The 22,614-nt window shown below is 47.3% G+C and overlaps 1 protein-coding gene across 2 annotated transcripts in view; it reads left to right on the top strand.

The window, feature by feature from the left end:
* RAB10 (RAB10, member RAS oncogene family) overlaps window positions 1–22,614 on the top strand; it is a 274,345-nt gene that overhangs the window by 137,983 nt on the left and 113,748 nt on the right. For both annotated transcript variants that reach the window (XR_015296706.1, XM_086928101.1), the window contains exon 3: window positions 16,281–16,419. Coding sequence is in view for 1 of the 2 variants with exons in the window: in XM_086928101.1 (XP_086784227.1) it covers window positions 16,281–16,419 (139 nt within the window). In the remaining variant the exon portion in view is untranslated. The remainder of the gene's footprint in view (window positions 1–16,280; window positions 16,420–22,614) is intronic.

The following is a 22,614-nucleotide window of genomic DNA, read 5'->3' as shown; positions in this document are numbered from 1 at the left end:
TTAACCCGGCATTCTTGTGTCTGTTTCAGCAATACCACCACCACCAATACCAATACCACCAATACCAATACCACCACCAATACCGCCACCACTACCTATACTACCACCACCACTACCTATACTACCACCACTACCTATACTACCACCACCACCAATACCACCACCGATACCACTGCCGCTCCTCGTCGTTGTCGTCCGGTCTCTGTTTTAAAACCAAAAAAACATAAATAAAAGACATTGTCATTTACAATGCCAATAGCTCAAACTTTTGTGAATGCCAGACCTATTGCATTGCAGATGCTTGTTTTGCTTGCCATAGAGGACTGGCTTCTAAGAAATGCAGATTGTGCTGCATTTCGTGGTGACCCACGTGGACAGCTGTTGTGTGGGCCTCCTTCGGTTACCCTTACTGCTGGGTTCATTAATGATCTGTGGCAAGGTAACTTCTACTTTTGTGCACCACAGAACAGCATGATTGGCACTCGAAGAAAACCCAGATAAAACTTTATTTATACCATTTTGAAAACTGCAGCTGGCCTGAGAATCTGAGCTTGACAAGCAAGCCGTTTTTTTTTCTCTAACTGGAGAGAGCCATTCCAGCTTTCCAGTATACTGAAACAAAACTAGCTCACCAATGTCTAATCTCTTTGCAGGCGTTAGACTAATTTCTATTTTGCTTCGTCCCTTTACCGGTCTGAACTTAACGCCTTCGCTGCTAGGCCTTTTCCCCTCCTGTGCTAAGCCTTTTTTTGGCGATTTGGGGGTAGTGCGCGCTTAGGCCCCTGTAACTTTTTGACCACATAAGGTATCCACGCCAAATTTGCGTCCTTTTCTTCCACCATCATGTGGATTGCAAAGGCGCCCAGGGTTTGTGGATTCCCTTGGAGGGGTCCCAGAAACTAACCAAAATATAGTGAAATTTTTGTTTTTTTCAGAAAAATGGGAAAAACGGGCTGCAAATGAAACCCTCTGGGTTTTTCCCTGAAAATGTTATCAAAAGAAAGTTTGTGAGGCAGAAATCTCCATTTTCTCAGCTTTTAGGGAATGACAGTCTTTAGTCAGAGAACCGACATTTTTCACAGTTTTGGCATTTTTCTGGGACATAGCCTATTTTTGCTATTTTTAGAGCTTTCCACCTCCTTCCAGTTAATGGTAGAAATTAGTTTGAAAGCAATAATGGATCCTAGAAAGCTGTACATTTACGAATAGTAGACAAAATTCTGAATTCAGAAAGGGGTCATTTGTCTAAATCCATGAAGGTTTCTTTATAGAAACTAACAGTTAAATATTGGAGTAATTAAAAATTTGTTGGAAAAAACTGCCTTTTGTCTCAACGTTTTCACCTATAACTTTTTCTAATCTTGACAGCTCTTGGAAAGCAATATACAGTTACATCCGTTAGACCTTCCTGGTTGTGGGGATATATAGAACTTGTAGTTTCACCAAGAACCGACGAACCCAGATCCAAAAACTGAGCAGCAACTTGCAATGGTATTTTTTCATTTACTGGGTATAGAGCACTTTGTCTTGGAAAATGTATACATGGAAAAATCTGTATGAAAGACACCTATGTATTTCTGAATTGGGTACAAAATATAGAGTTCAGAAACAGTATATAATTGCACATTTTCAAAATTGGGAATACTCATACTAGTATGAGAATTATTGGTCATTTTTCAAAAACATTTCTTTTTTACACAATGTCTTTCATTGAAAGGGAGAAATGCATGAAAGCTCAATTGGTAATAGTTGATTTACAAATCTGAATTATCCGAAGTCTCCCGATAAAAACGGTACCTCACTTGTGTGGGTCGGCCTTGTGCCTGCGACAGGAAACGGTGCAAAATGCAACGTGGTCACACCTCAATTTTGCAGTTACAAATTGACCCTTTTATGGCAAAGTGCCTACCTGTAGTTTTTGCACCCTAGCTCTGCCGGCACCTAGGGAAACCTAGCAAACCTATACATTTTTGAAAAGTAGACACCCAGAGGAATTCAGAATGGGGTGACTCGACTGCCTGCCACCAGGTTTTGTTACCCAGAATCCCTTGCAAAGCTAAGAATTTGACAAAAAAAACACATTTTCCTCACATTTCTGTGGTGTAAAGTTCTGGAATCTGCGTGGATCAACACATTTCCACCCACCCAGCGTTCCCCTAGGTCTCCCAAAAAAAATTGTACCTCACTTGCGTGGGTAGGCATAGTGGCTGCGACATGAAACAGCGCAAAACGCAACGTGGTCGCACCTCTATTTCCCAGTGAAATCTTGCCCTTTTTGGGCAAAAAGACTACCTTTTGTTTTTGAGCCCTAGCTCTGCCAGCACCTAGGGAAACAAAGCAAACCTATACATTTTTGAAAAGTAGACACCCAGGGGAATTCAGGATGGGGTGACTCGACTGCCTACCCCCAGGTTTTGTTACCCAGAATCCCTTGCAAAGCTAAGAATTTGACCCAAAAAAAACACATTTTCCTCACATTTCTGTGGTGGAAAGTTCTGGAATCTGTTTGGATCAACAAATTTCCACGCACCCAGCGTTCCCCCAGGTCTCCCAATAGAAATGGTACCTCACTTGCGTGGGTAGGCATAGTGGCTGCAACAGGTCCAAATCGTACGGTGGAGAAATTTAAATAACCAATAGCAACATTACCTTCTTTTTGGGGGGGGGGGACTGAGTTTTTGGACCGGGGCTCGGCGGGCATCTTTGGAAACTACCAAACCCAAACAGTTCTGAAAACTAGACACCCGGGGGAGTCCAGGGAGGTATGGTATGCGTGGGTCCCCCAACGTTTTCCTTCCCAGAACACCTTGCAAACCTTACAATTAGGTAAAAAAATCACTTTTCCAAACTTTTTTGCGTGAGATCTCCGTACCGGCAAAAATGTCCTACCACCTAGCGTTTCCCTTGTTCTCCCGAGTATTTATAGCTATAATGTACACCTCAACAGAGTTACTCAAAAGTCAAACATTCAAGCACGGCTATCTATTCCTCAAAGACACACACATACAGGTTGGATTTGGCAAGAGGGCGAGTGATGGTTCAATACATAAAATTTTATTAACAAGATATTTCAAAAAATGAAATGCTCTGTCAATAAATAAATGCATAAAAACCGAACCAGTGACTCGCAACTCGTGAGCTGTAAAGCCACGACAAGGCACCAACCGTTTTACAGGCCATTCACGCACCTTTCATACCTGTTACAAACCAGACCATTGACACCATCCGGAAGGAACAGCAACACATTACAACAATCACAATAAAGGGACAAGGTACACCCTACTTCAGAAAGAGATAAAAGACAAACATTACTGCACAGCCATCTAATCCGCAAGCACACGCACATTCTGGTTGGATTTGGCACGAGGGTGAGTGATGATTCAGTACATACAATTTTATTCGCAAGTAATTTCACAAAAATGAAATGCACTGCGTATAATTGAAAGTATGAAACAGAACCACTGACTCACAGCTCGTGAGCTGTAAAGCCACGTCAAGGCACCTACCTCTTTACAGGCATTCATACACCTTTCGTACGTGTGACACATACAAAACATTCACACCGCCAGCCGTGGACCCATCCCATTTCAACACTCACACCAGCAGACAGCACCATTCAAGGGCCCATCACTTTCACACGCCCACATTTCTGACATTGCAACAACACAAAATGATGGACTGCGTGGAGTGTCACTCAACTAGCAGTGTGTGTAGTGACCAACAGAAAGTAACTACTCACACACCGCCAGCCGAGCGCCAGTCCACACACACCACCATCCAAGTACCACTCCACACACACCACCAGCCAAGTACCACTCCACGCACACTGCAAGCCAAGCGCCACTCCATGCACACTGCAAGCCAAGCGCCACTCCACACACCGCCAGCCAAGCACCACTCCACGCACACCACCATCCAAACACCAGACCATGCACACCGCCAGCCAAACACCACTCAGCGCACACTGACAGCCAAGTATCACTCCACACACACCACCAGCCAAGCACCACTCCACGCACACTGCAAGCCAAGCGCCATCCACACACACCGCCAGCCAAGCACCACTCCGTGCACAGACAGCCAAGTACCACTCCACACACACCATCCAGCCAAGCGCCACTCCACACACACCGCCAGCCAAGCGCCACTCCACGCACACCACCATCCAAGCACCAGACCATGCACACTGCAAGCCAAGCGCCACTCCACACACACCGCCAGCCAAGCACCATTCCATGCACAGGCAGCCAAGTACCACTCCACACACACCATCCAGCCAAGCGCCACTCCACACACACCGCCAGCCAAGCGCCACTCCACACACACCGCCAGCCAAGCGCCACTCCACGCACACCACCATCCAAGCACCAGACCATGCACACCGCCAGCCACACACCACTCAGCGCACACCGACAGCTAAGTACCACTCCACACACACCACCAGCCAAGCGCCACTCCACGCACACCGCAAGCCAAGCGCCACTCAGTGCACAGTCAAGTACCACTCCACGCACACCACCAGCCAAGCGCCACTCCACACACACACCACCAGCCAAGCGCCACTCCACACACACACCACCAGCCAAGCGCCACTCCACACACCACCAGCCAAGCACCACTCCGTGCACACAACCAAGTACCACTCCACGCACACCAACAGCCTATCGCCACTCCACACACACCACCAGCCTAGCGCCACTCCACACACACACCACCAGCAAAGCGCCACTCCACACACACACCACCAGCAAAGCGCCACTCCACGCACACCACCAGCCAAGGACAAATCCAAACACAACACCAGGCAAGCGCAAGACCACGCACACCGCCAGCCAAGCACCAGTCCACAGACACCGCCAGACAAGCACCAGTCCCCAGACACCGCCAGACAAGCGCCAAACCATGCACACCGTCAGACAATGGACACTACACGCAAACCAACATCATACTTAAGGGTTTTTTTTTTTTTAAATAAAACAAAAACAAATTGCAAATTGATACAAATCTACTAACTCAACAACTAAACTAAAAAGACTACACAAATAAAAACTTTGAAACTGAACAATAAGACCAACCAGTTCACTTTACCACTCATTGATACTCCCAAAAATTCTTTTGCATGTGGTACAATCTAAAACAAGCAGGTACACACAGCCCGGGGTTTGAAGGGCAGTCGGGGCAGTACATACGAACCTCCTTCCGCAAACCTCTTCGCCAACAGACTCTACATCTCCGACTGGGAAAGTCTTTTGAGATTGTAGGAGGAATTGTATCAGGAAAGTGGCGATCTTTCAATCTGGCAACATCCTCCACCACTCCAACTCTAGGAACACTTGCCTGTTCCGCTAAAACAAGGCTGCCTATTACAGACTCCTGAAACTTTTCAAAAGTCATCTTTGACTGGGGACAAGATTGCTGGAACACAACAAAAGCATTAAAGGTTGCCAAGTGGAAGAGATGGATAGCCAACTTCTTGTACCAAATGTAAGCCTTACGAAGAGCAGCATACGGTTCCAACCTCTGATCTACTCTGTCAACACCACCCATGTACTTATTGTAGTGCATTATGCACGCAGGTTTGCGCACTTCTGCAACCTGACCCCAAACAGTCACCGGTTCAGTGCTTTCATCATGTATTGTAGTCAACATGTAGACATCTCTCCTGTCTGAAAACTTCACAGCTAGAAGCTCCTCACAACGCAATGCACTGCACTGTCCCCGAGCAAGCTTTCGACAAACAAGTTCTTTTGGGAAACCTTTACGGTTTGAGCGGATTGTGCAACAATGTCCACTTTGGCCAATTCCCTGAACAACCGCACACCAGTGTAGAAGTTATCGACATACAAATGATGGCCTTTGTTAAAAAATCCACGACCAAGTTCCCACACAATTTTCTCAGTCACTCCAAAAGTCGACGGACAACCAGGGGGGTTAATCCTGGATTCCTTACCAGTGTACAACCTGAAATTAGAGACATATCCAATCTCACTGTCACACAGCATATACAGTTTGATTCCATAGCGTGCCCTCTTACTAGGAATGTATTGCCAAAATACCAAGCGGCCTTTGAACAACAGCAAAGACTCATCCACTTCAATTTCTTTGCCAGGATAAAAGATCTCAGAAAATCGATCAACAAAATGATCAATGACAGGCCGAATCGTGAAAAGACGGTCACAATCAGGGTGATCGCGTGGCAAAGCAAGACTATTGTCAACAAAATGCATCATCCGAAGCGGAAGCAAATACCTATCACGACTCATGACTGCCGTAAATATAGCTGTTGCCATCAAGGGACTAGTAGACCAATATGAAGCCATTGATGGTTTCCTAAGCAAGCCCATCAAAAAAGTTAAACCCAAAAACTTTTTCATCTCCTCCAAATTTGTGGGAGTCCACCGGGTAGCTCTAGCGTGGGGCTTAAGGCTGGCACTGTTCACCCTCAAAAAATGTTCAGCATACAAATTAGTCTGCTCTACAATCTCTGCCAAAAACACATCATCCATAAACAACTTGAAAAAATCAATAGGCAAAAAGTTTTCAGTATTCACCCTACACCCTGGAACACCAGTAAATTCAGGCAATGCCGGCTGCACCATGCCTGGTGCAACCCAGAGGTCAGAACTTTCAGCGTCAAGTCTTGCAGCCGCAGGCTGCCGCCCAGCTGCCTCTCGTCTCAACACACCAACTGGAAGTCCAGCAGCCCCAGGCTGCAGCCCAGATGTCTCTTGCCGCACTATTGGCACAGCAATACCGCAACCACAGGCACAGCAATGTCCTCCGCAACCACGATATCCCACTAGAAAGAGGAAAAAAAAACTTACATCTACAGAAGGACACATCAATAACAAATGCAAAACTTGTTTTACAATCACAACAAACAGAAACCAAACATACTCGTATTACTACACACTTTGCAAAAAAAAACCAATTACATTACAATTGAACAAAAAAGAGGTCTCTTCCCAAACACATGCAACTACAGAAACAGCAGAACAGAACCACCAGTAACGGAACCGCACACTGCAACAATCTAAAGAGAAAAATAACAATACACATTAGAAGAAACAAAAACACACATTACAACAGGCTATGTCACAGGGTATGTCACAAATGGGGTGCTTGTCCCCAAGGGGGGAAGATTATAAATCATTATAAACGTTGGCCCCCTGGAAGCAACCCAACGGAGGGCAGAGAGGCCAAATAAAGACACGGCAGAACATACTTTTGAAAACAAATGGGCCCAAGGAAGCAACCCTTGGCCAAGGGGTCTCCCCTATAAAAAAAAAAACCCTGGAGTCTAGTGGGCTTTTCTATCCCCCCCCCCTGGGTCCAGAAACGGTAAAAAAAACCAGCCGATCGGCCCCCAGGGGGGAGGGGGGGGCAGAACAGTCTACAATATTTATAATGCCCCCTGGAAGAGACCCTTGCCCAAGGGGTCGCTTCCTTTATAAATAAAATCCAATCCCTGGTGTCTAGTGGGCTTTTCTGCCCCCCCCCCCCCCCCGGGTCCAGATGCGGCCCAAAAATCAGAAAAGCCCACTAGTCATCAGGGATTTGTTTACCTTTGAAAGGTTCGCTTCCTAGTTGCCCTAATTATGTACACACTCCCCCCCCCCCCCCCTCCCTGGGTGCAGATCGGCCAAAAAAACGGCCGATCAGCCGCGGGGGGTGGGGGTGGGGGTGGGGGGAGAAATGTCTGAAACACATTATGGACCCCAAAGGAAGCGACCCTTGCCCAAATTCATATGCCCAAATACAATCCCTGGTGTCTAGTGGGGCATTCCTGGTGCACGATCGCGACACTGTGCGCGATCGTGCACCAGGAATGCCCTGCATTGGGACATCAGGGGAGAGGAAACAGTTTCCTCCCCCCGATGCCTCAAGGCACCGAAAAACGGCCCCCGCCCCACCGGAGCACCAAACACCGACCTGTCTGCTGGACGCGCTGGAAACAAATGGCTTCCAGCGCGTCCAGCGCTTCCTGATGACGTCGGCGCACACTGTGTGCGCTGAGGTCACCAGGAAGCGTGGGGGGCCAGGGGGTGGCAGCGGAAAGTCTTCCGCTGCCACCCCTGCAAAAATAACCAAGATCGCTGCACAAGGGGGGGGAGCGCCAGCGCTCGGCCCCCTCCACCCCCCCAGGGCTGTACTGATGAAGGAGCGGTTCCGTCATCAGCACAGCCCAACCGATGCTGATGACGGAACCGCTCCGTCATCAAGCATCGAAGGGATTAAAGCAGTAGCCCCATTTTCCAAATCATAACCTACTTCATAAGCCTGACCATTCCAAGACCTCCTTGACTTACTAGATCCATGTTTTTCCCCAGTGCTCAAAAGATAGTTTTTGCTACTCACATTTATCTTTATTTCTTTGTCAGAGAGAGAGACTATTCTGTAATGTTTCATTAAGCAGCAGTTGTTTATTACGATACATCTGTTCAGATTTTTTCGTTTAGTATGCTGATGTCTAAATGTGTCAAAGCAGCGATTGGATATCTAATCCATTTTCTTTATTAATGTTTTAATATTTAATACTAGCTGACTTAGCGGTTTTCCTCAAACTCTAGAAAGGACGTGAAAATGTACCATACTATTGCTACTGCAGTTCTCATTATTTGTGTGGAAGAATTCTGGACCTTTGACTGATTTCTTCCTACAATCCATTTTTGTCCCCTTACTCCCAGCTCCTTATGCCTACTTTGTCCATGCCTGGACAGGGCACAAACCGCATTCAGAGTATTTTAATCGTCGTAAAAAATAATTTAGGCTAGAATTATGCCTATATTTCCTTAAATAGTTTCTGCTCACGCTTGTCTACACATATTGCACATAATAAAGTAGTTTGGCAGTTTTACTGTAATTAGTGTTTTTCTTTGTCGTACACAAATTTCAGACACTACCTAAACTTGTATAAAATAGCCTTGCATTTCCTCGCTGAACCTCAACCCTAGTTTTACTACTAAATCCCATTCCAACAAAGTAAGAAACGGATACTGTGGAGATAAAGATCATTAGGAACGTTTTGCAGCGTGAATCTTTCTGGATTCACTATGCTGTGCATTATTCCGCAGTCTAGTGGTTGGGTCCGGAATCGTAGTCTTTTCTTTCTTTTTTTTTTTTTTTTTTCTCGTAGCCCGGGTGGGCGTCGATGTCTCACCTTTTGGTGTACTTCCTTTGACGTCGGCACGCTTCCTGCGGAAGCTCCTACCTTTGGGCGCCATCTTCAGATTCTTTTTCCGTTGTTGGGTCTGGATTGTTCCCCAAGGGGCTCCAGAGTTTTGGAGGAAAGAAGACGCAGAAAAGACTAATTCTGCACGGAAAAGATTGAGAAGATGATGAGGAACAACACCATCGAACCGGGATGACGAAGAAGGAGAACTTTGAAAACTTCGACGCCCAACGGAGAATGCGCACACAGGGGGCCCCCTGAGCTTAAGAAATGGACAAGACACCTTTTAAATTCTGCCATAACTGCCACTACAAATACGCGCAGAAGGACCAGCACCCGGTTTGTAACCTCTGCCTACCGGTCGACCACTAGAGCAAGGACTGCAATGCCTGCTCCGGGTTGGAGAGGGACAGAGAAGAGCCAACTACAACATGCAAGGCAAGGGACAACCGCCGTCCGTTCGGGACCTGGGGCTCTCTAGCGACGAGGAGGACAACGTCGCCGGAGAGGACGACGACTACACAGTCGTAGAGACCGATAAGGCTTCTAAAGAGGTAAGAGAGTAGACGACCCCTAAAGCCCCGACACACCCTCGAAAGTCTGAGTCAGACTCTCGAAAAACAGAGTCGAAGTCCTCGAAGGGAGCACTGGTGCTGAAAGTCTCGATGGCCGTAGCTTCATCCAAGGACAAACAGCCCAGCGGATCCTTCGAAAAAGGACTCCCAGGCAACGAAGACCGGCGAAAAGCTAAGGTCGTCGAAGCACGTCCCTGAAAGGGATCGAACGACTTCGAAAGAGAAGGACCCGAAGGCCATTTCGACGTAGACTTATACGTCAAAGAGATCAGCCCAACCGTTTGACGCCGAACAGGCTGCCTAACTGGAGAGAAAGAAAAGACTGCTCGAGGCCAAAATGGATAACATCCTGCAAAGAAAGGAGTTTGACGAAAAGATGAAGAGGTTCGTGATTCCGTCGCAGCCAAAGACCGTGATCGTTGAAATAGAGGAGGAGGAGGAGGACGAGGACTTAGACACCGAAGGGCTGCCGAAAAGTCCCAAGACCATACAGAGGAAGAAGCCTTCTACGAGGAGGAGGGCGACGACTATCAGCGGACGACCGTCGGCATCCTCTGGGACACAGGACCTAGCCACCAAAAGCCCAGAAGAGGCCGTGGACAAGTACCCTTTGAGGCCTTCGCTGCCAGATGACATTGGGGTCTACAATATGGTCATCAAGTACGCGGCAACAGCCTTTGGAGTCAAGCTAGATGAGGAAAAGCCGAAAGCAGACCCTGCTCCCTACACAAACTACGAGCCAGTATCTCCCCATGCTGGAGAGTGTTATGGCCCAGGGGAAAGAGGCGTTCAAGGAACCGGCAACATGCAGGTCCGTCCCGCCTAGGACGGAGTAGAAATATAAACACTCTTCTAAGGATCCTCCCTACATCCGAGGATCAGTTACACCGGACTCCATTATTGCGGCGACCGTCAGGAAAAGGGCAAATGTGCAAACATCAGGGCCACCACCAGACAAGGAGAGCAGGAGGATGGACCTAACTGGGAGAAAGATAGAAAGAAATGCTGCAATGCACTGGCGCATGGCAAACAAACGCCCTGCTGAACAGGCACCAGTACCAAATTCTGGATGAGATCGGACAGCTGATCAAGCACCTCCCAGACGAGTACCAACAAAGAGCTTCACACCTTATTGAGGAGGGGGAAAATGTGGCAAATTCTTGCCTCAAAACAGCCTTGGATGGAGCTGACACGTCCAGCAGACTGATGATGTTAAGAATCACGGAGAGAAGGCAGGCCTGGCTCAGGATCTCAGGCTTCAAACCAGAGGTACAGCACAACATTCTAAGCACCCCGCTCAATGGGGAGACCCTGTTTGGTACGCCGGTGGATAAAAAGCTCACCCAGCTCCAAAAAAGAAAACGAAACTGCAAGGTCCATGTGGGCCTTACAATTCAGGGTGATGAAAAGGGGTACCCTGTCACGGAGACCAAACAGAAGAGGGGGAAACCAGCCAGGAACGTCACACCAGACATTCCAACAGTCCCACCAGGGCGACAGCCAAACACAACAGGGGCATCAAAAACAAACCTGGTAGTACCAGCAAAGGGGCCAGTCCTTTCGCGGGAGGGCAAACGGACATGGACAAAATAAGAGGGGGCCAACAACCCACCTCAAAGTGACTCCGTCATGCAATACGTTTTCACCCACGCAACTCCTCCCAGGGTGGAGCACAACAAGACCAACAGAGGGTTACACGGACCAAGCATCAACTAACATGTAACACCAGTAGGAGACAGGCTAAGTCATTTCTTCCGGGAGTGGAAGAAGATACCCACAGACAAATGGATACTCAACATCATACAGTACAGATACTACATAGAACTGGAAAAGACACCGCCAAACAGGAAACTAAAATTAGGGCGCAGTCAGGAAAGGAGCTAGAGCTACTTCAAAAGGAAGCGAAGGAACTCCTCCAAAAGGAGGCCATCGAACCAGTACCATACGGAGAAAGGAACAAGGGAGTGTACTCAACCTACTTCCTGGTACCAAAGGTGGACGAAACACTGAGACCCATCCTGGACCTAAGGTTCCTAAACAAGTATATAAAAACACAAAAGTTCAAGATGACGTTACTACAAGAGGGCATTCCTCAGATAAGGGACGGAGACTTCATGGCCACCATAGACCTCAAAGATGCCTACCGACACATCCCAATGAACAGGCAGCACAAACATTACTGAGATTTACCATCAGCAAAGATCACTACCAGTTCACAACCCTAGCATTCGGACTAAAATCCGCACCAAGGGTCTTCACCAAGTGCCTCGCAGCAGTGGCAGCGCACCTAAGGAGGGAAGGGATCCATGTATACCCTTAACTGGACGACTGGCTAATAAAGGCAAGTTCACACAGGACATGCAAAGAACATGCACAACGTGTGACAAGTACACTGGTGGACCTGGGATTCTCCATTCACTGGGGGAAATCCTCAATGGAGCCAGAGCAAGTAAAAATCTTCCTAGGAGCACAGATCAACACCATACAGAGCAAGGTGTTCCCCAGTGACAAGAGAGCACTGGCCCTGCTGAAGGAGACGCGCCTCTTCCAGAAGGGGTGAGCTCAGACAGTGAGGACAGCGAGCAAGGTCATGGGCATGATGGCCTCCTGAATACATCTGGTACCAAATGTACGGCTCCACATGAGACCATTCCAGGAATGGCTGCAAGAACAATAGTCACAAGCTACAGGAAGTTGGGAAGATCTAGTAGTTGTAACGCACGCAGTACAGGAGGAGATGTTGTGGTGGAACAAGGAGAACATAACAGAAGGGAAGCCTTTAACACCACCTACCCCAACGGTGACCATCACCACTGACGCATCCCAGAAGGAATGGGGAGCACACATGAGCAAGCTCAGGGTGAGGGTTCTGTGGACTCCAGCGGATGCGGTCAAACACATCAACTACCTGGAACTGAAGACCGTGTTCCTCGCCCTAAAAGCCTTCCAGACAAAACTGTACAACCAGAGAGTGTTGAACCAGACAGACAACACAACAACAATGTTCTACATCAACAAGCAGGGAGGAACACAATCAGCCTCGCTATCGAACCTAGCACAGGAGATATGGAGATGGGCAATCCCACTCAAAATAGACCTGCTAGCCATACCCCTACCAGGGAAGGACAATGTGGAAGCGGACTGGCTGAGCAGACAGACATCGGCATTCCACGAGTGGGAGCTCAATACACAGGAAACGCAAAGGCTATTCAGAAGGTGGAGAACACCGACAATAGACCTATTTGCAACACACCAGAATGCATAATGCCAACATTTCGCATCCAGGCAACCAGGGGAAGGATCCCTGGGGAATTCCCTATGGATAAGCTGGTCAAAAACCTTTGCTTACGCTTTTCCCCCCCGATACCACTGATACAGAGTACTTGGCAAGTGCAGAACTGCAACATGACTGATCCTGGTGGCACCCCGGTGGGCCAGGCAGACCTGGTACTCACAGATTATGGAAATGGCACAGGGTGCACCCCACAAGTTCGGGAAAAGGAAGGACTTACTCTCCATGCAAAATGGAGAAGTACTACACCCAGAACCAGAGAGCCTCAGCCTAGCAGCATGGCTCCTGAAGACATATTTTGCACACCTAAAGTTACCTGAGAGCACCCTACGGGTACTACGAGAGGCAAGGAGACCTAGCACACGAAGTTGCTATGTGGCAAAATGGAAGAAGTTTACACAATGGTGCAGCAAGAAAAAGCTACACAAGAAGATGACAAGGGAATCAACAGTGCTAAGATATCTCACACACCTGCTAAAGGCAAAACGAAGTTCATCCTCGCTAAGAGTACCTCTAGCAGTGATCGTAGCCTACACAAGAGGAGAAACGGAATTTCTTTACATCATATATAGTAAAGAGATTCCTGGAAGGGGCAAAGAGGATCGCACCACCAAAGAGGATGCCGCCACCGGCATGGAACCTTAATTTAGTCCTAACAGAGCTCATGAAAGCGCCCTTTGAACCTATCCATAAGGCCTCCTTACAAATGCTGACAATGAAAACAGCCTTCTTGGTGGTGATCACCTCACTGCGCAGGGTAAGCAAACTACAGGTGCTAACGCTACAAGAACCCTACATCGAAATACACAATGATAGGGTGGTGATGAGAACTGACCCACACTTTATTCCAAAGGTGATGTCAAGGTTCCACATCAACCAGACAGTGCAAATACCGAGCTTCTTTCAGAAACCGTCCATAAGCGCAGAGAGGGCACTAGAAGGGCAGTAATGCACTACATAGAAAGAACCAAGGAGCACAGAAAAGCAAATCAGTTCTTTGTTTCCTTTGCAAGCTGGTCCTCTATCACTTCCAGATGGAGTCAATATAGCACTCTTGGCGTTGGCGGTTCAACATTGTCTATTAGGAAATACCCTCTGTCACTCTTGGGTGCGAGCCATAGAGCAACAATTTGATGATTTCACAGTGCCTCCATCTCTCCTGGGTAAACCCCATATAGCAATCCATTGGAGGCTTAACAGTTCTCCAACAATCTTGCCCTTCTACTTTCCTGGGTAGATGTGTTACAGCAATGACATAGTAGGAGAGCAGTGCCTCCAATGGTTTGGATATTTAATACTACTTAGTCTACTTCATACAATCTAGAGAACCCTACTGATGCACATCAACCGTAGGTTCTAGGTTTGAAACGGTCCACCCTAAAGTGGGTGTTTTCAAATAAATCGAAACCAAGCAGTCCTGGAATTGGGTTATCTTATTCTTCTGGCAGAACTCTTAAAAAATATTGACGCCTACAGTGGTGACACGTGGGCCACACATCTGAGGTTCCCCCAGTAGTCACCCTGCGTTAAAAATTTTAATTGCAACTTCAGCACGATTTCCAGAGTAATGTTTGTTGCATGACTTTCCAGGGGGTCTTTTTAATTCTTTAGGGTTCGGTTGACCATGGTCAATATAGTTGCAGGGACGTAGTGTGCCAACCGTTGGTGGCTACTGTCTCACGTGAGGATCTGATTTGAGGGGCACACAATTTGTAGTCTGCCTACATGTATGACTCGTCTGTTGCAAGACCGTCCTTTCATTTTCCTGCTGCTACTTCCCTGAAGTCAGACACTGCTCCTGTCTGTGTGCCATGGTCTTTGAGCCCGCCAACGTAAGCCTCTTGTTTGTTGCAGTCCGAGCTGTTTGCAGTGATCCTGGACAAGGTCACAAAAGGATATCCTGCACTGCTTTCTTTATTGACTGAAAGACTGCTGTGGACAGTTTGGGTCCCTTTCGTCTGCTGGTGTCTTGGTGCGAATGACTAGCATTTTTTTCGTGTTGCACCCTTCATTATGCCAGCTGTCATGCCCCATCAATCGCCTTCTCCCTCACCCTGGATTTGATGCCATACCTGGGGTGTGAAAGGGAATCAGTATTCTGGACGTATCTGCATGGCATGCCTTACTGCGGATCAAGTGGATTGTCCTGCATATGTATTTATTTTATAATTGAACAGTTGGTCCATCAACTCTTTGCAGGAGTGCAAAGATGTTCCTTTGCTTTGTGAAAACCAGATCATAAGCTGTTGATTTCCGAAAGCACATCACTGCCTAGCGATTGCCAGCAAACCCGAGTCCGCTCCAGTAAAGCACTGTAAAACCGAATGCACGATGCTGCACGGCAGACAAACTGCTTTATTGGCCCTAAATAATGGAATTTAAAAATGGAGCCGGACCCTTATCCTTTTCCGGCACCCTACAAAATACCTTTACACTAAATACCTACGTTTTGCAAAAGGAGATTTTATTAATGACTATTTATTTGGGTGCCAAGGCAGGGTAGTCTGTGGTTTGTGTAACATACACATATAAATAAAATCAATCTCAATATAACATTGGAATTATGTCATACAAGCGTATTGCGATCTTGTCATTCCTCAAGGACATTTTTTAGCGACACTATTGTGATTCTTCTCAAGAGAACGAAATGCCGTTCTAGAAGTAGACTTTAGAATCCAATGATTTCAAATCTAGAAGTGTGAACCCGCTACTGCTCATGAGTTGTATTTTGTGCATCCACTTGCATCATCGAGTCTTCCTTTTGACTCGGAACAGCACTGACCCGGGTTCTAGACTATATTGTACCCAATAGTATCTGAGCTTGCTAATTCAGCGATCTGATCCTCTGCCTTTATGAAGGTTTCCCTTTTCCCTCTTTAGTTCTTAAGAGAGCGCTACATTCACTATTAAAGAATTCAAGGAGGTTACCTATGATAAAGACCTAGGGTTACATGTTTTTCTACAACTTTTAATTCTTTTCTGTAAATTGAATCTTCCATCATACTCTTCCTGGAGAAGCGAAGTTTCCTTAACGACCTTATGTCTTAGTTCTCGGTGCCCGGCCATTTATTGAATTCATTTTTGGGGGGGGGGGGGGGGGGGGGGGGGGCAGAATTGTCCTGTGACAGTTGCCTATTCATATTTTTGTAACCAAATTTGTTAGCAGTTCTGACTTTTTTTTTTGTCAGTACAGCCTATTGTGTGGACACGGTTATTAATACTGTGTATAATCTCTTTACAGGGACACAGCAGGACAGGAGCGGTTCCACACCATCACAACCTCGTACTACAGAGGTGCCATGGGAATCATGTTGGTGTATGACATCACAAATGCCAAAAGCTTTGAAAACATAAGCAAATGGCTCCGAAACATAGACGAGGTAAGTTGATTTCAAGCACAGAATTTGTAGCTGTTGTCCTGTCACCACTGTTTTACATTATGTGTGTGATTTACATAGCACAAACATACCCAAAAAGGCAGTCACACGCTTTTCAAGGCAGAGGGTAATGATCTACACACAATGAGTGATTGGAGGGCGAATTGGGTTTTAAGAGTTGAAATGTTTTTGTCCAGAGCAACTAGTTATTTTATACGTTTTACAAAGTAGCTTTTTAGTTTGCAGTGTTTCCGGGTTTTCACTTGCCTACTTGAAGATTCTTTTTGCATAGCCAGATAATTGACACTAACGGAGCTCAGCCAACTGAAACAGCACGCAAAGTGAGATTTATGCTGCTTCCATTTCTGCTACTCAACTATAGAATACTGTGGTGCCCGATACTGTTCAATACAAATCATTCCATGCTGGAAAATGAGTGTACAATTATCTCCCCAGAGTTTCTTCTATGTGATAGAAACTTCTAGCCACAGATTCCTTACCATAGAGTATTCCGTAGGCACTGGACTGGATCTAGAACTTTTTGGTGAGCGGGCTGCAGGTGGCGTAGTTTTGCGTGGCGTTCTCTGAGCCGGAAGTAACGTGCCACCCCAGCTACATGTCAGTTTCTTTTTGCCGCATTTCACGCCAGAAGTGCAGAGCCACGCAGCACACTGACCACTGGTGCGTTAAGCTAGGGCACGTGGAACAGGTGGACAGAATCAAACCTGTCAAACCCTTACTCCCCTCACCCACACCCCATCATCATTGAAAACCTCTTTGGTTTGCCCTCCGACCATCATAGCCATTGTGTGGGAATGGTAGTTGCAGGATACTGCATCCACCTGCTCCATTGGTGGTCAATAACGTCAGACCGATGGGTTTCCAGCTACTCCCTCTCCTTTGTGACTACCCCCGCCCCCTCTCCACCCTCTTATGACATGACGAAGAACCACCTCTCCTTGCTATGTCAGGAAGTGTTAGCTCTATTGGCTAAGGGGACTGTAGAAAAGGTGCTGGCATCAGAAGTAGGCCGTGGTTACTATTCACGCTACTTTCCGGTGCCCAAGGAGGACTGAGGCCATAATCCTATCCTAGATCTGCAGCTTCTCAATCTCTTCCTGATGGAAAAATTCAGCCTGCTCACATTTGTGCAAGTCCTCTCTGCCCTGGACTAAAGAGACTGAATGATATAATTGGACTTGCAGGATGCATACTTTCCCATTCCCGTCTTGCCTGCCCACAGGTATTTCCTGCGGTTCATGGATGGCCAAGAGTACTTTTACTTAGCGTGCGCCCCTTTGCCTGTACCACTGCCCCTCGAGTGTTCACTAACGTGATGGCGGTGGTCCCAGCTCACCTCCCAGGGTTTGACAATATATATATTGTCCAGCGCCAGAGAAAAGTTCATTTTTGTCAGGGGCAAGAAGATTTGATGTCTGTTTTTTCCGTTGGGCAAGTAGACCTAGTCACAGAAAATGGACAGAGTTGTTATGTTACGTTATATTATGTTCGAGGCATATGAGCTGCAGATTACACACTGCATAGATGGCCACCTTGTGATGGGCCCGGATGTTTGCAGTTTGTTTTTGTTGTAGAAAAGTCTTTGGAAGTCACGGGATAGGTGACTCCTCCTTTGGATGATACTGCGCATGGGCACTGGCTCCATCCCCAGATTGTTTTTTTCCGCCACCGGGCTCTGATATGTTTCTAGTGCTCAGTGTTGGAACCGATTTCCTTAGGTGCGCAATCCTCACCAGCTTCTATAATTTAGTTTCAAACGCGTTTCCAGTCGACGCTACTCAACAATGAGGACTTCGATTCCGGTCGTCGACGACAGCCTTCGGGCCTAACCAGGCCTCGACTCCAGCTCATGGAAAGGACACCATTTAAAAAGTGTCCTCAATGTGGGTCGAAGTTTCCCCACACTGACCTTCATGAGGTGTGTAACCTTTGCATCTCCCCGGAGCACGAGGCCAAAGACTGTTCCGCTTGTGCCACCTTCCGCTCCAAGAAGACGATCCGGGACCGAAGAGCTAGGAGAACAATGGCTCGATCTTCAGCTCCGATTCCAGACAACATCTTTGCAGAGGGAGTCGACGTCCCAGAGCAACATGGCGTCGACAGCAACTCCGAGGCATAAGATTACGATGTCTAGGACGTCACTCCAGCACCCCGGGTCGTAAGTAAGACCGTCGACCCGACCCTTCCTCTACACCGCCAAAAAAGGCTCCGGTCACACCCTCGCCTGCACACCGAGACACTGCTTCTACTGCCCCACCTTCGGGCCCGGCTAAGAAGCTACCCAAGCCTTTAGGTGACTCTGGCTCGAGTGGACCTCCCTACGGTGCCGGCCCACACCTACCCGCACCGAAAGACTACATCAGCTGCAACGTTGACATCTAAACAATCAGCGCCGAAGCATACCGATACCCCCTCTGCACCGAAACCAAGGTAGGAATCAAGCAAACACGCTTCGGTTCCGAATAAACAACCAGATCCGAAAACTTCTTTGGAACCGAGAAAATCATTGGAGCCGAAAAAACAATCGGAGCCGAAAAAGACTCCTGCTTCTCCTGTTAAAGACATTACCAAAAAAACAAAAGATGCCACTTCGGTGCCGAAACCTTCCTCCGCACCAAAATATCAGCCTCCTGCAGAGGACTTATTTCAACCAGACCCTGCACAAAGACTCTGGTTAAAGGTCCATCCACTGGTTGACAAAAAAGCGGCCACTGGATAAACCTGCACCGGCTCCTCATCCAAAGAAGGACATGGCTACATCCTTCCTCAGAGGATCTTCCCCTTCTCCTCCACCTATGCCATCACCACATGTTCCTCTACCACAACATTCCCCTACATCCTCTATCGTACCACATGATGACAACAGGGATGATGGCTCTGATGACATAGGGGGTAATACAGCTGATCCATATATTCCTCCAGGCTCACCTGACCCGTGGAATGATTACAACACCCCAGATGTCCCTCAGGACGACATATACCCCTCTAGGCCTTCCCCACCAGAAGACACTAGGGGCTTTAATCAGTTAGTACACCGAGCTGCGCAGTATCATGGGGTGGACATGCATACAGACCCGGTGGATGAATACTTCCTAATGGATACCTTTGATAATGCACAACGGTCCTCATCCATTTTACCCATGCTCAAAGGAATGATTAAGCATGCTCCTGAAGTCTTCAAAGACCCAGTTAGAACTCTGGTCATTTACCCACGAATAGAGAAGAAATATAAAGCTGCCTCTTCGGATCCAGCTTATATTAAAGGCCCAGTTCCACTAGACTCGCTTGTGGTTCCCAATGCACGCAAAAGAGAACTCAAAAACGTCAGGTGAGGCTCCCCCACCAGATAGTCTAAACTCCTTGGAAAGAGACCTGTCTCCCAAGCAGCAAACATGTGGCATATTGCCAACACACAAACATTATTGGCAAGATATGACTGGGCACATTATGACTAATTGGAATCATTAATGCAGCACCTCCCTGATAAGTATAAAGAGAGAGCAAATGAGCTTATCTAAGAAGGGAAAAATATTACAAACACCTCCATTTCTAGTGCAGTTGATGCAGCAGACACTGCCTCGAGAGCAGTTAACACTAGTGTTCTGTTGCTTAGACACGCCTGGCTACGCATATCTGGGTTCAAACCTGAGGTCCAAAGTGCTATACTCAACCAACCCTTCGATGAGCAACACTTATTCGGACTCAATGCAGATGTATCCCTTGGTAAAATGAAAAAAGTTACAGATACAGCCAAATCTATGGAAGCCCTGCAGTCGCAGGCTCCCAAACGTTCATTTCTACGCTCATCTTAGAGGCGCCAACAGGGGATACTCTTCAGATACACCTTCCACCTCGTACAAAGCCCCCACACAATCCACCTATAGTAGGGGCTACCAAAGGGGTGGTTACAGAGGTAACCACAACAAGGGCAGAGGGAAAAACAACTCCTCCCGCTCTGCCTCCACCCCTGCCCAATGACTCCCCTCCCCTTCCCCGGCCTCATTCCACTCCTGTCAGGGGAAGACTACAACAATATCTACCGGCCTGGGAAAACATCACATCAGACAGGTGGGTGCTTCAAATAATTCAGTCAGGTTACTGTCTAGAACGAACATCCACCCCCCCCCCCCCCACCCCACCTCCCCCCTCCCAATACCACCAAGACAGCGTCCAATGTCACAGGAACATTTGACACTGCTCAGACAGGAAGTGGTATCTCTCCTGCAGAAAAATGCAATAGAAATAGTTCCAAAGCATCAGCAAAACAAAGGAGTATACTCCCTATATTTCTTCATCCCAAAGAAGGACGGATCTCGAAGACCTATCCTAGACCTCAGACCTCTAAACATTTACGTAGTCTGATAATTTTCATATGATCACACTTGAACAAGTCCTTCCGCTCCTGTTGCAAAACGACTTCCTTGTCACTCTAGATCTCAAGGACGACTACTTCCACATTCACATCCACACAGCGCACAGAAAATCTCAGATTTGTGCTAGACTGGGAGCACTACCAGTTCAAAGTGCTCCCATTCGGAGTCACAACAGCACCAAGGGTGTTTACCAAATGCCTCGGAGTGGTAGCAGCACACTTAAGAAGACAGCATATTCATGTCTTCCCATACCTAGACGACTGGCTCATAAAAGCCAGCTCATACAAACAGTGTGTACAACACACTCACGCTACAATTCAACTACTCCACAACTTGGGATTCACAGTGAATCACACCAAGTCACATCTGCAACCCTCACACATACAATAATACCTCGGCGCTACAATAAACACCCAATTAACACTAGCCTATCCCTCTCCAGCCAGGATAGCAAGTGTACAAACTCTCCTAACAAGATTCAACTGCAACACTCGCTTCCAGTTAGAGTGTTCATGCAGCTCATAGGAATGATGGCATCTTGCATATTTATAGTACCTCACGCAAGACTGCAAATGCGTCCACTTCAAGAGTGCCTATCGCACCAATGGAACCAGGCTCAAGGTCAATGAACAGACCTAGTGTTGGTAGACAGTCAGACTCATCTCTCTGCAATGGTGGTGCACCAAAAACCTTGCAAAGGGCCGACCGTTTCCAGAGGCAGTTCTCAAATAATCATGACAGTGGACTCGTCTCTCTCCAGCTGGGGAGCTCACCTACTGCATCACACAATGCAAGGCAGGTGGACACCGCAACAAAAGTTACTCCACATAAACCACTTGGAGTTGCTAGTAGTTTTTCTAGCCCTAAAAGCATTCCAAAAACCAATATCAGGCAAAGCTGTCTTAGTCCGCACAGACAATGACAGCCATGTACTACATAAACAAACAAGGAGGGGACACGCTCTTTGCAGCATTCCCAGTTAGCACAGCAGATATGAAAATGGGCTTTACCACTAAAGATCTTCCTCTTAGTCAAACATGTTCCTTGTATACAAAACACCATGGCATATCTGCTAAGTCGACAAACACAGCAGATCCACGAGTGGGAACTTCATCCGCAAGTTCTTCAACCGTTCTTTCAAACGTGGGGACAACCTCAGATAGACCTCTTCGCCACCCACGAAAATGCAAAATGCCCAAACTTCGCCACCAGATACCCACACCCATTGTCCAAAGGCAATGCGATATGGATGAACTCGTCATGGCAATTTGCGTACGCTTTTCCTCCTTTCCCACTACTTCTGTTAGTGGTACGCAAACTACAGCAACATTCCCAGACATTCATTCTAGTTACTCCAACTTGGGCCAGACAACCGTGGTACACCACACTGCTGCAACTATCTGTGGTACCACACCAAAAACTAAGCCTATCTCCATGCCTATTAACCCCTTCCGTGCTCATGACGAGCTCAGCTCGTCATGAGTTGTGCCGCTCGCATGCTCATGACGAGCTCAGCTCGTTATGTAAAGCAGCTTTTTGAAAAAAGCCGCACAGCGTGAGAAAAGCCACCGCACCCATGTGGTTAACACAGAACCATGGAGAGATCAGACACCCTGACCCAGCTCAGCACAACCTAGCGATCTGGCTCCTGAAGTCCTAGAGTTTGGTTACCTCAACCTTCCTCAAGAATGTATGAACGTTATCAAAGAAGCTAGACGTCTCACTACTAGAGCATGGTATGCTGCTAAGTGGAAACTGTTTGTAATATACTGTCAAAACAACCACGTAAGTCCCTTAGATATGT

This window comes from Lissotriton vulgaris, chromosome 6 (assembly GCF_964263255.1).
Source record: "Lissotriton vulgaris chromosome 6, aLisVul1.2, whole genome shotgun sequence".
Taxonomy (NCBI): domain Eukaryota; kingdom Metazoa; phylum Chordata; class Amphibia; order Caudata; family Salamandridae; genus Lissotriton; species Lissotriton vulgaris.
This window is presented reverse-complemented; position numbering and strand designations above follow the sequence as displayed.